We start from the raw sequence: 13,134 nt of genomic DNA, 5'->3' as shown, positions 1-13,134 counted from the left end.
AAGTTTTTAAGTGGACTGTAAATAATAAACAGAAGACTTCCATGGCAAAGATACTGCAAGCATAAATTAAACATCAACTTGAGGAAATTTAGAACTCCTCCAATGACAAAAGATTGATATGGAACAGTTAAAAACATTTATAACAAGGGGTCAGGGACAGGATACATAGGGAATCAGGCAGAGAGTGCAAAGAGAATTGGAAAAGGATACAAGAGGAAAAATACAAGGGGAACCCAAAAATCTTCCAGAAACAGAAAAAGTAAAAACAATAGTTAAATGGGAGCTAGAGGCATATAAAGACAAAAGGGAAGAAAAGGAAATATTATTTGGTGGAGGAAATGGGCTTGACTTACATATCAAATGAGTCTTTTGCATCAGTCTTCAAAAAACAAAATGGAGAAGGCAGTGAGGGGTGCATTAACAGGGGCTGAGGGATATTCAATAGAATAAAAACAGACAGTAGGTTCTAAATAGGTGGCATTGCTCAAATGGACTGCATTTTAGCTTGCTGAGGGAAGTGGAGATGACGACAGCAGTAGGATAGCAAATGTATATATTTTTTGAGGGATGTGCAAATCTGCAATAAGGGACCTGCTATCTAGCATCAAGTGGTTGGAAAATTACAGAGACAACTGTTAAACAGCAAAAATGAATTCTCACTTGGAGAAGTATCCTAAATGTTTTGAGCAAACAGTTAATAATTTTGGCTTTGAATGCATGAAATGAGTCAGTACAAAGATACTGCCATGTCTCTCACCTATCCAACCTGTGTAAGCACAACAATCATGAGGATCTGCAGTCTTCAAACCCTCTTCCATCTGTATCAAAAGGTCTTTGATTTTATGTTGAATCCGCTTTACGAAGGCTGGATTGATCTGCAAAGAAGTAATTTTTATTAACACTGCTGTATTTTAAAATATTACAACTGCAGTAGTACATAATGAGAGCCTTGCAATTACTTAACATCGTTTCCCTCAAAGTATCATAATAACCCTTTAGTTTGCACATGCTCCTTCTGCATTTCAAAGAAAATGTAACAGGTATTATGGGTATATATCTAATGCAAATCTGTCAAACCTGAAAGATATCTCAAAAAAGTGCTGGTTAGAAATAGAAAAAGATCAAAAAAGGCAATTTAAATATATACCTGGAATTGTCCATCTGAAGCACTGCATCTTTTGGCTCCCACAAGAGATATCATGTTATTGGAAATGGTTCTGCAGTAGTCTAAGTTTAGTAATTACACTTGGCTATGCGACAGATGGTTGAAAGTTCAATTGGCGCTTGAGGGACTCACATACATACTTTAAACTGATACTTTGGAGCAGCACTGGGATGGTATGTCCTTTGAATGAAACATTTAAGTTGAAGGCCAATCTAAAAATCTGACAATTCCCATGGCACATACATAAAAACCAGGAGCAAGAATAGACCTTCTGGCCATTCAAGCCTGTTCCAGCATTCAGTAAGATCATGGCTGATCTTTTCATGGCCTTAGTTCCGCTTAGCCAGCCTCTCAACATAACCCTGAATTCCTTTACTATTCAAAAAACTATCTTAACTTTAAAAACGTTCAACGAGGAAGCCTCAACAACTTCATTGGGCAGGAAATTCCACAAATTCACAACCACTTTGGGTGAAGAAATTCCTCCTCAAATCCTAATATGCTCCCCTAAGTTTGAGGCTATGTCCTCTCGTTCTAGTTTCACCTGCCAATGGAAATAACTTCTCTGCTTCCATCCTATCTATTCCCTTCCCTCCTCATTCTAATATAATCCCAGTCTACTCAGTCTCTCCTCATAAGATGAGCCTCTCAACTCCGGAATCAACCTAGTGAATCTCATCTGCATCCCCTTCAGTGCCGGTACCTCCTTTCTCAAATAATGAGACCAAAACTGCATGCAGTACTCTAGGTATGGCCTCACCAGCACCCAATACAGTTGCAGTATAACCTCCCTCCTTTTAAATTCAATCCCTCTAGCAAGGAAAGACAAAATTCCATTTGCCTTCTTAATTACCTGTTGCACCTGCAAACCCAACATTCTGCGATTCATGCATAAGGACACCCAGGTCCCCCTGCACAGCAGTATGCTCCAATTTTTTTACCGTTCAAATAATAATCCTTTTTACTGTTATTCCTCCAAAATGGATGACTTCACATTGATCAACAGTATACTCTATTTACCAGACATTTGCCAACTCACACAAACTATCTATATCTCTCTGCAAACATTCAGAGTCTTCTGTATACTTTGCTCTACCACTCATCTTAGTGTCTTCCCAAACTTTGACATAGTACATGTGGTCCCCAACTCCAAATCATCTGTGTAAATTGTAAATAATTGCAGTCCTAACACTGATCCAAGGCACACCACTAGTTATTGTTCGCCCCTAGTTATGGTTATGCCAACCAGAAAAACACTTATTTATCCCCACTCTTTACTTCCTGTTAGTTAATTAATCCTCGATCCATGCTAATACATTGTCTGTAATGCCATGCACCTTTGTCTTATGCATCAGCCTTTCCTGCAACACTTTGTTGAATGCCTTTTGGAAATCCAGATACACTATACCTAACGGGTCCCCATTGTCTACCACACTCGTAATGTCTTCACAGAATTCCAGCAAGTTAGTTAAGCATGACCTGCCTTTCGGGAACCCATGCTGTGTCTGCTCAATGGGGTGTTTCTATCTAGATTTCCTGCTATTTCTGTCTGGATAATAGATTCAAGCATTTTCCCCATCATAGAAGTTACGCTAACCAGCCTATAATTCCCCATCTTTTGTCTACCTCCTTTTTTAAACTGTGGCATCATGTCTGCCGTTTTCTAATCTGCTGGAACTGACCCAGCCCAGTGAATTTTGGAAAATTACCACAAGTGCATTTGCTATTTCCCCTGCCATTTCTTTTAGTACCCTGGATGCATTCCATCAGGGTCAGGAGACTGGTCCACATTTAGTTCTATTAGCTTGCCCAACATAACCTCTTTCATGATAACGATTATGTCTAAGTGCTCACCTACCTTAGTCTCATTGTCATCAAATATTGGCATGTTATTTGTGTCCTTCACTGTGAAGACCAGCACAATATACCTGTTCAATGCATCGGCTATTTCTTCATTTCCCTTTATTAAATCCACCTCCTCATCCTAAGGGACCTTAGCCACTCTTTATCATTTCATAGATTCGTAAAAACATTTGCTATCTGTCCTTATATACTGAGCTAGTTTACTCTTGTAATCTATCTTGCTTTTCTTTATAGCATTTTTGTGGCTTTCTGCTGATATTTAAAGTTTTCCAAATCTTCTCATTTCCCACTGGTCTTTGCCACGTTTATGCCTTATCTTTCAATTTGATACCTTCCCTCATTTCCTTAGGCGTCCATGTCTGATTACCCTTTTTCCTACAATCCTTTCACTGATTATAAACTTCTGCTCAGCACTTTGAAAAATTGCTTTGAAAGTCCTCCACTGTTCTGCAACTGTCCCACCACAAAGTATTTTCATCCAGTCTACTTTAGCCAACTCCTCCCTCATCCTATTGTAGCCTCATTTCAACTCCTAGAGAACACATCAGGCTTTTCAACTAAAATTACCGCCTCAGTCAACATTATCAAAGAACAGATCAGGAAGGTCAAATCCTACAGCTAATTAAGACAGGTTTGCCTTACAAAAATGTAATCAAACAAACAAACTACCAATCTTGATTGTTAAAAACCAGAAGTTAAAACCATTTCAAAAAGAAAGGATACAATTAGTCTAGACATCAGCATAACGGCCTTATTTTCTCTTACTTTATAGTCAGGACCGAAGAGAAGCAGGCTGATTTACAGTTAAGTATGAGGAATGAATTCCAGTACCTTTGAAAATCCACTTGGGTGAGGTGACAGCCTTATTATATTATTGCTGTATTATGACAGTATTATCGCTGAACTATTCATTCGAAAGACCCCGGTAATGTTCTCGGGACCCTGGTTCTAATCCCTCCACTGCAGATGATGGAATTTGAATGCAAATTTTAAAAAAATATTGAATTAAGAAACTAATGATGCCCACGAATCCATTCTCAGTTGTTGGAAAAACCCATCTGGTTCGCTGATATCCTTTAGGGAAGGAAACAACCATTCTCATTTAGTCTGGCCTACATGTGACTCCTGACCCACAGCAATGTGACTGACTCTTAACTGCCCTCTGGGCAATTAGGGATGATCAATAAGTACTGGCTTAGTGAGCAATTCCCCCATCCCATAAGTGAATAAAAAAAAGTTACTGTGAGGTGTTTACACTATATTGGGGAGGTGGAGTGCAGGGGAAGATGTTTGTAGTTGGTCTTGTTCTGGGGAGCATGTACAGGTGAGACTTGGCCATCAACCGGTTGCTGATTGGTTTGTGAAGTTGCAACAGTTATGCATAACAAAGGCAATCAGCCTGACAACAAATATCCAAATACTGGGTGACTGAATAGCTTGAGAGTGTGAATGAAAGTGTCTGCTAGTATCAAACTGTTGAAATATAGATGGTGTATGTAGTGTTGTTTTGCTCTCTCTAGTAAAATACCTAAGCCTGAAAATTATTTTGTTCTCAGCAGTGGCTGTACGGTGCTGCTTTTAACTAGAGACTTTATCACTTGTGACCCGATTGCTCTATGCCTCCTTTAAAGAAGTCAAAGAGCTTCACAGGGATGATCAGAAAACTGAAAGACATGGGAAACAAAGGAATAACTCCATCAAATCCCAAGAACTGGTGCTAATGAACTGCATCCCCATTATTTTTGCCCCTCCACCCCACTATCAATGATTTTTTGGTCTGTCTATATTTATTTGTATACATTTAGGGGCTTTGAGTTTAAACTATTAAAGGTCATTGTGAGTCTCTGTGGTTAGAACCTATTTATTTGTAATAAATAGTATTTTGCTAGGAAACGATTTGTTATTTGTTCAACTGTTTAACACATATCTTCACTTCCGCATGTTGCGGAAAATAGATCCCTTTTTATGTTCTTTCACTACTCGATTTTTGTTACGCACATCTTGTATGAATAATGAGGACTCCTGATCGATGTTTTATGTTAATCTGGATTTTCACCAAAAAAAACACAAATTGGAGACTTTGCACACTTTGATAAAATTTGCAAATCTTTGTGACTACTTCAAGAATAGTGAGGCTAGACTTCCAGCATGCAACTTCAGTGAGGTGTGACAACAGTGTTATGTTTAACAGAGCCTTATTTCTAGCTAGTCTCATTCCTCATGGACTAGGCTTTAGAACATTGCTGTAAAATAGTCATGTGTTAGGGTTAAGAATTTTAAAACTAAAATTAAGTCCTGTCAGAGTTGGGAATGGAACTGTCAAGATTATTAATGTTTGTGTAAAATTTCCAAATGATAATTTTCTTCCAACAAATTATATTTTATCCAATCAGAATTTTTGACAATTGTATGTAGCACCTCTTATTTGTATTAAGTTCACTAGAGGAAAGAGACGTCCCAAGAGGTACTTGAAGTAACTTCTGCAATGTTTGCAAAGCAACAGTTAACCAACTCTCAGTTTCAATAACCTACTTTCAAAAGTGCAGCAATTCCTTCTCTCATCCTTAAATTTTAAAACAGCTCTTTTCTCATTTTAGTGCACAAGATAAGGAAAAATGAGAAGGTTGTATGTTACATAATGTATATACAGCAAGTCGTAAGGTCAACACAACATGGAGTTGGACAAACACTGCAGTCAGGTAGCATTAGACCAGCAGGACAGTTTTGAGCCTAGACCCTTCATCAGAACTGAGGAGGGGGGGGGGGGGGGGGGGAAGGGAGCTGGGAAATAAATACAGAAAAGAACGGTGGGGCTGGGAGAAGTTATGTGGGATGGTGATAGGTGGATGCAGAGGGTGTAGTGGGGATTGCTCAGTGGGAAGCGTGGGCAGATAGGCAAAGAGCTTCAGGACAGAGGAGATAACCAGTGGGAAAGAGATCTACTGAGGTCTTTTCGGAGGGAGGAGGAAAACTTCTTCAAGGTAGGCATCCTTGGAAGAGGCTTCGCAATGGGGTTATAGGTCATTCAGAGGTAGCAAGAACTGCAGATGATGGAGTCAGATTCAAAACAGTGTGGAGTTGAAGGAACACAGCAGGTTAGGCAGTAAGACAATAAAATGTGAGGCTGGATGAACACAGCAAGCCCAGCAGCATCTCAGGAGCACAAAAGCTGACGTTTCGGGCCTAGACCCTTCATCAGAGAGGGGGATGGGGTGAGGGTTCTGGAATAAATAGGGAGAGAGGGGGAGGCGGACCGAAGATGGAGAGAAAAGAAGATAGGTGGAGAGGAGAGTATAGGTGGGGAGGTAGGGAGGGGATAGGTCATCCAGGGAAGATGGACAGGTCAAGGAGGTGTTACACTTGCCCCCACACCTCCTCCCTCACCCCTATCCCAGGCCCCAAGATGACTTTCCACATTAAGCAGAGGTTCACCTGCACATCTGCCAATGTGGTATACTGCATCCACTGTACCCGGTGTGGCTTCCTCTACATTGGGGAAACCAAGAGGAGGTTTGGGGGCCGCTTTGCAGAACACCTCCGCTCGGTTCGCAATAAACAACTGCACCTCCCAGTTGCAAACCATTTCCACTCCCCCTCACATTCTTTAGATGACATGTCCATCATGGGCCTCCTGCAGTGCCACAATGATGCCACCCGAAGGTTGCAGGAACAGCAACTCATATTCCGCTTGGGAACCCTGCAGCCCAATGGTATCAATGTGGACTTCACCAGCTTCAAAATCTCCCCTTCCCCCACCGCATCCCAAAACCAGCCCAGTTCGTCCCCTCCCCCCACTGCACCATACAACCAGCCCAGCTCTTCCCCTCCACCCACTGCATCCCAAAACCAGTCCAACCTGTCTCTGCCTCCCTAACCTGTTCTTTCTCTCACCCATCCCTTCCTCCCACCCCAAGCTGCACCTCCATCTCCTACCGACTAACCTCATCCCACCTCCTTGACCTGTCCGTCTTCCCTGGACTGACCTATCCCCTCCCTACCTCCCCACCTATACTCTCCTCTCCACCTATCTTCTTTTCTCTCCATCTTCGATCCGCCTCCCCCTCTCTCCCTATTTATTCCAGAACCCTCACCCCATCCCCCTATCTGATGAAGGGTCTAGGCCCGAAATGTCAGCTTTTGTGCTCCTGAGATGCTGCTCGGCCTGCTATGTTCATCCAGCCTCACATTTTATTATCTTGGATTCTCCAGCATCTGCAGTTCCCATTATCACAGGTTAGGCAGTAATGCAGTCTAACTGGTAAATCATGCAATTCCAGGACATATTCTTGAAATTGCCACTATTCAGGCCTTTTACTCTGGGCCATGCTCAGGGTTCAGTAAACGTAAATTTCCGGATAGATATTTTTGAAATACCACTACTTTGTTGTTTATTGTTACTAACATAAAGATAGCACTATTCATCGGGATCTGAAATTATAAAAAGACTGTTGGACTAATACAGTTAAATGCAGTGATGTATAACTAGTTGAAGTTGAAACATCATAAATAGTTGCTTTTCAGTGGAAAAAGGCTTATTTCAGGAAAAATCATGTACAAAAGATATTTGTTTGAGCCAAGGAAAGTCACGTTTTGTGAAAGATAGATTTAATATGATGATCAAGGCTTTTGCAATGTGTCCATTCTTCTCTTCAGTCTGAAGAATGATTATTGGGGACAGGCAGGTGAATGGAAGAAAAAGGGCAAAGAATTTTCATTTTACTACCACTTGTTGTTACCCTCTCTACATACCCTTTAGTAGTGTACTCCCCAGTAGAAATGACAGATTAGTCATAAGCCTGGTGATGTAGCATCATTTCAGCCAAATCCAACTATTATAAATGCCAAACATACTATAGGTATTTTTAGTCAACCTGTTCAGACATGCTATGACATTGCTGGGATTTGAAACAGAACTTCTGTGCCCACAAGCAGGGATGCTACCACTGTGCCACAAAACTCCAGTAAACATACTGCAGATATTTTAATCAACCTGTGTTACAAAGCACTCCGAAACAAGCGGGATTCGAACCCAGGTCTTCTGGCTCAGAAATACGCAATTTCCATGTGTCACAAGTGCTCTCACAAACCCAGGTCCAGATATTTTCTAATCAATCTGCTCAGAAAAGTAAATTTCACAAGCCTGGAGCAGATAAGGCTTGAACTGAGTTCTCCTGGCTCAGAGAAAGGGTAATTTCCACTCTACTGTAACAGCCTTGAGGGAGGGACATCTAATCCAGGTAAATGCATTTCACACGACTACACTTTATCGATCAGCGATCAAAGCTAGGGTCTCGTGGTACAGAGCATCTAGTCAAAGACTGAGTTCAAATACTGCCCGCTCCAAAGGTCTGTCATAACATGTCAATCAGCAACCAACTAAAACAGTCAATGATCAAAAAAGAATCACTCTGCATATTTTCCGAAATAAACATAGAAAATGATACTGTTCGTATTGCTGAGTATTTATATCAGTGGAAAGAAAGTCAGAGTTAACATTTCAGGTCTGTTACCTTTTGTCTTGCCAGCTTACTAACACAGAATTTGAGTGATCATGAGATAAAGATAATACAAAGATAATATCCCAGCAATTGTACCCATTATTCATGCATATCAGAAATGCAATTCATCACAATTTTGACTAAATCACATGTGGAAAGTTGCTAACTTAGTGGACAACAGCAATTCATTAGCTCTACACATCTGATTGCTGTACAGCACACTGTATCAGCACTGATAGCTATACAAGTACTAACAGACCCCTGAAAGACCGAAAAACAATTCTAGCTACAGCATTTTAGGAAGGTTATTCAGGCCTTGAACTAAGTGCAGCATAGATTTACTGAAATGATAGCTCTACTCCAATGGCCTGTACGGCCAGAAATTTAGAAGGGTAAGTGGTGATTGGATCAAAACTTTCAAATCATCAAGGGGAACTGTTAGATTTAATTAAGCAAAACGATTTCTGTTGATTGAGGAGTCCTGGACTTGGGAGCATAATCTGATGTTTAAAGCCGGGCCTTTCAGGAATAAAATTAGGCTACTGTTCTACACACAAAAAGATGGCAGAAGTTTGGAAGTCTCTTGAAAATTAACAATTGATCTGGCATCGATTATAATTTGAAAATCAAAAACTGATTGTTTGTCATTATCAACTATATTGAGGGTCATGGGGCAAAGGTGGGTTTTTACAGTTAGCTTGCAAACCAGCTATCATCTTACTGAATGGTAGAACAGGTTGGAAAGGTCGGTTCTTGGAAATTTTCATTAATACAAAATATTTGTTCGATTTCAATGTTAAAACTTGTCAAATATGCCATATGTCATTGAAAAATGTTATCAATGTTATAATATTTGCACTTCTACAAAACACATGAAAATTTCTTTTATAAATATACTATTGAATAGAAAATCCCATTTGTGAAAATCAAAACTCCTTGCTTTTTTAAACTCAATACAAATAGAATTCATGTTGCATTAATAACAGACAGACTGTCATAGTCCTTTAGGGACTATGACAGACAAGCGTACATTTGACAACATATCTGGCCAGGTTAGAAATATCATCTGATTTCAGCTTTCAAAAAAAAAAGCAGTGAGATTGTTAGGAGTCGAAACAGATTTTTCTTCAGTTGAGCTTGAAGCTTTCCACTAATATTTGCATCAGCTGGTGGAATTATGGAACAACTTTGCGCATCCAGAATACTTAATAGTAAAAAGAATGATTCGGTCCATTAGGCAGCACTAAGGGCAAAAATAAGGCACCGATTAAAAACCACAATGTTATTCTCTGCTGTGAGGAGGAGGAGGAGTGTAAAGGCCCCTTCTTATAAGCAAAAGGATATAACCAATTTGGAACAAGGGCAGTACACAGGCACCAAAATACAATATACCCCAACCTGCTTTTGAAGTAAATTGTTAGATTCTGGAATTCTATCATTTCTGTTAGATTGCAAATTTTCCTTCACTTCCATAGATTGACTGTGCTGTACACCCTAAACAGGTACTTGATGCTTTGAATAGTTTGTTAATATGATATAGTACACCTTTTGAAGAGAGTTCTCCAACTTTTGCTCACTATTACTAGATCTTGAATGCCTTTGTATTACAGAATCCACTGACTCTTCCCTCCCTGATTTCCTAGCATTTAGTATGTGGATTTTCCATTGTTTGATTTGTAGAATATACTTCACTGTGCTGGCAACAACACAAAGCAAAACCATGCTCATATTTTCCACTTTCTAGCTATTAGATCTTCTTTGATGACTGAGTGTATGTCCTGAGAGACCGGCACTTCGAAAACTGCATGCTCATGTTTACAGACATACTAAGTTCTTAGCCTGTGACCTGAAATAGCAATAGCCATCCATACTTGCTTGCAGCTAGACAAAAGATGAATGGCAAATTTGAAATGCTTGGGTCATTATTTTATACCACCTCATTACACTACAGCATCAATATGAACAAATACTCAAAAATAAATAGGGCATATGTCCCAACTTTGTTTTCTAAATTCTCATGATTTCAAGATACCATCACTGCAGGATTTGGTTGATCCCTAAATATGTCCACAAATTTTGCCTCTTAAGTGTTTCCCACGTATTTGTGTGTGGAGTGGAAACTCCTGTTATAATATCCAAGTTTAATGTCTTTACTTTAGTTTGTTATTCTGAAAAATGTGGGCATCCATAATGTTGTCACATTAGACATGATGTAATATATTAATTTACAGCACTTCGCAGCCAATGAATTACTTCTAAAGTACTGTTTGTTGTTGTTGTATAGGGAAGTGCAGCAACCAATTTGCACACATGACCCTAAAAGCAGATATTAACTTAACCAGCAGATAATGCTTCAAATAATGCCAATTTAGTTTTCATACTTACTCATGGACAGTGTGTAAGCAGGGCAAGTGTCATACAAAAATGTCACTTTCAACACTGGTGCTCACAACACAGCCCTTTTGGATTAAGCCTAGATTCTGTAGTCAAGTCACTACAGTTACGCATGAAACCCATTGATACAAATGTACTAACGTCAAATCCAGGATGACTACTTGCTATCAAAGGTGCAGCTGATGCAGAAAACTATCAACGTATCATCTCAAATTGTGATGCAAAGCTGGCAGCTCTCTCTACATAAATAGTTTCTGTTTCACAGCTTGAAAGAACATTAGTGACAAATTTTCATTTCAGCATTTACTGAAATTTTGATTTAAAAAAAAGTTAGGTAATGCAGATAAGTATATATTTACACACTAACAATCAAGTTTTGAATTAATTCCTGGTGCTAACATTGAGCTCATTCATCTGGTTTTATAAGTTGTAGATTAGAGTGAGAAAGTTCACATGATAATTGATGCTTTGTTGCCCTCCCTTTTGAGAGATTCATGAGCAGCCTGGAAGTTCTGAAGACAGTATGAGTTTGCAATGTTGAACTTTGGTGGGACATGGGTTTGCGGCAGTAGCTGAATTACATATTTTGTTGAGATAATACTATTGTCCACCTTTGTTGTTGTAACATTTTTGTAACATAAACTGAAGTGGATACTAGACAAGTCAGGAACTGGAGTAAACCCTAGTTTGTTTGATTCGAACTTTAAAAAAAAAATTGATAGGTGGTCGGTTATGGAACACATTCACAAGACGCTGTCTTTGTGCACAAAGAATAAACTGTTACCAGAACAAGAAAAACCTTGATATTATAACAAAGAGATATTATACCAGACAAAAACATTGTGAAGATTTCATCAGAGTAAAGGATTCAAATTCATAATACTCCTTTTATCCCATCAATATCCTTACAAATACCCAAACCTCAGTGAAGAGTTACAATTATCTCTGCAGTAATGCTCCTTGCTCAGACTGGTAAAATTGACACCAGTTTCCTTTTGGTGAATGTGTGGATTCACTAGATGCTTTTTTCCCCCCACAGCAAGCATCTCTGCCAGAAACACCTGAAAAACAGATGTCAAACTAGAGGTCAGCATAATTTCAGAGCAACTGCATGCAGTGTCCAGCAGTTGATCACTTTCAGGCATACACCACACCCAGAGTTTCTAAATTCCCTTTGTATCATTGGACCCATGCCATTAAGTAACAATTTCTTCCTCCAGTACTTTTTTTTAAAATTCCAATGAACTATCAGTCTCAAAAGGCTTAAAACACCATTAAAACACTTGTAAACAAAAACTGACTTCAGCCTCCCAGCACCAACGCTCAAGTTTTCAAACAAAACTCACAAAACCATGTTTTGCTTTTTTAAAAACACAATATAATTTAAACTTAAGTTATGCATTGTTCTCAACACTAAAGAAGGACAAATCCCCAGGTCCAGACATTTTCAAAGTAGAGTTGAGTGGGAATATGTAGACGCCCCAAACATAACCATCCAAATCTTCTTAATTTGGGACCCATTCAGAGTGCTTAACTCGCAGAATAAGATGCAGTTTTCCAAAGTTAGAGCGAGGGATGGGGGGGGGGGGGGGGGGGGGGGGGGGGGGGGGTGGAGTCAGGGAATTAGACCTGTTAGCCTAACATCTGTTACCTGGAAATTGAGAAGAGTCTATAAATAAAAATAGTGACTGAATACTGTAAACACTCAGATGACCAGAGAGCACCAGCTTGGAATTGTTAAAAGGGAAGTCACACGTGACAAATTTGAGTTTCAAATTCCACTTACCATCCTCACCCCTTGCCCCCAAAGAGGTGACTAAAATAAGACACAGATGAAGGAGGAAGAATGTTATTTGTATCATCTTTCATAAGCTATTTGATAAAAAGGTCCCTCATGGGATTGCCACCTACAATTGAAGCCCACAGAATTGAAGGTAAATTATTGAGTTTGTTAGTAAACTAAGTAGTTAGTAGACAGAATCGTGACAACAAACAGTCCCAGACAGGATACAATTATTTTGCAAGGACCTGTATTGGGGAATTCAATTATTCAGCTTGTTTATTTAACCATTTAGATGGATTAAAAAGCCACTTGTCCAAATTTGCTCAAGACACAAAGTTGGTAGTACTATAGGCAGAACTGTAAGAGTACCAATGCACATTGTTAAATTAAATGAATGGACAAAATGGATTTCAGAGTGGGAAAATTGAGAT

At 39.4% G+C, this 13,134-nt stretch overlaps 1 protein-coding gene across 2 annotated transcripts in view; it reads right to left on the bottom strand.

The window, feature by feature from the left end:
- Positions 1–13,134, bottom strand: part of lancl2 (LanC lantibiotic synthetase component C-like 2 (bacterial)) — an 86,055-nt gene that overhangs the window by 40,270 nt on the left and 32,651 nt on the right. For both annotated transcript variants that reach the window (XM_059638091.1, XM_048563522.2), the window contains one exon: positions 758–875. In XM_059638091.1, the coding sequence (XP_059494074.1) occupies positions 758–875 (118 nt within the window). The remainder of the gene's footprint in view (positions 1–757; positions 876–13,134) is intronic.

This window comes from Stegostoma tigrinum, chromosome 2 (genome assembly GCF_030684315.1).
Source record: "Stegostoma tigrinum isolate sSteTig4 chromosome 2, sSteTig4.hap1, whole genome shotgun sequence".
Taxonomy (NCBI): Eukaryota; Metazoa; Chordata; class Chondrichthyes; order Orectolobiformes; family Stegostomatidae; genus Stegostoma; species Stegostoma tigrinum.
Note: the sequence above shows the minus strand (reverse complement) of the source record. Positions and strands in the feature narration are given on the sequence as shown.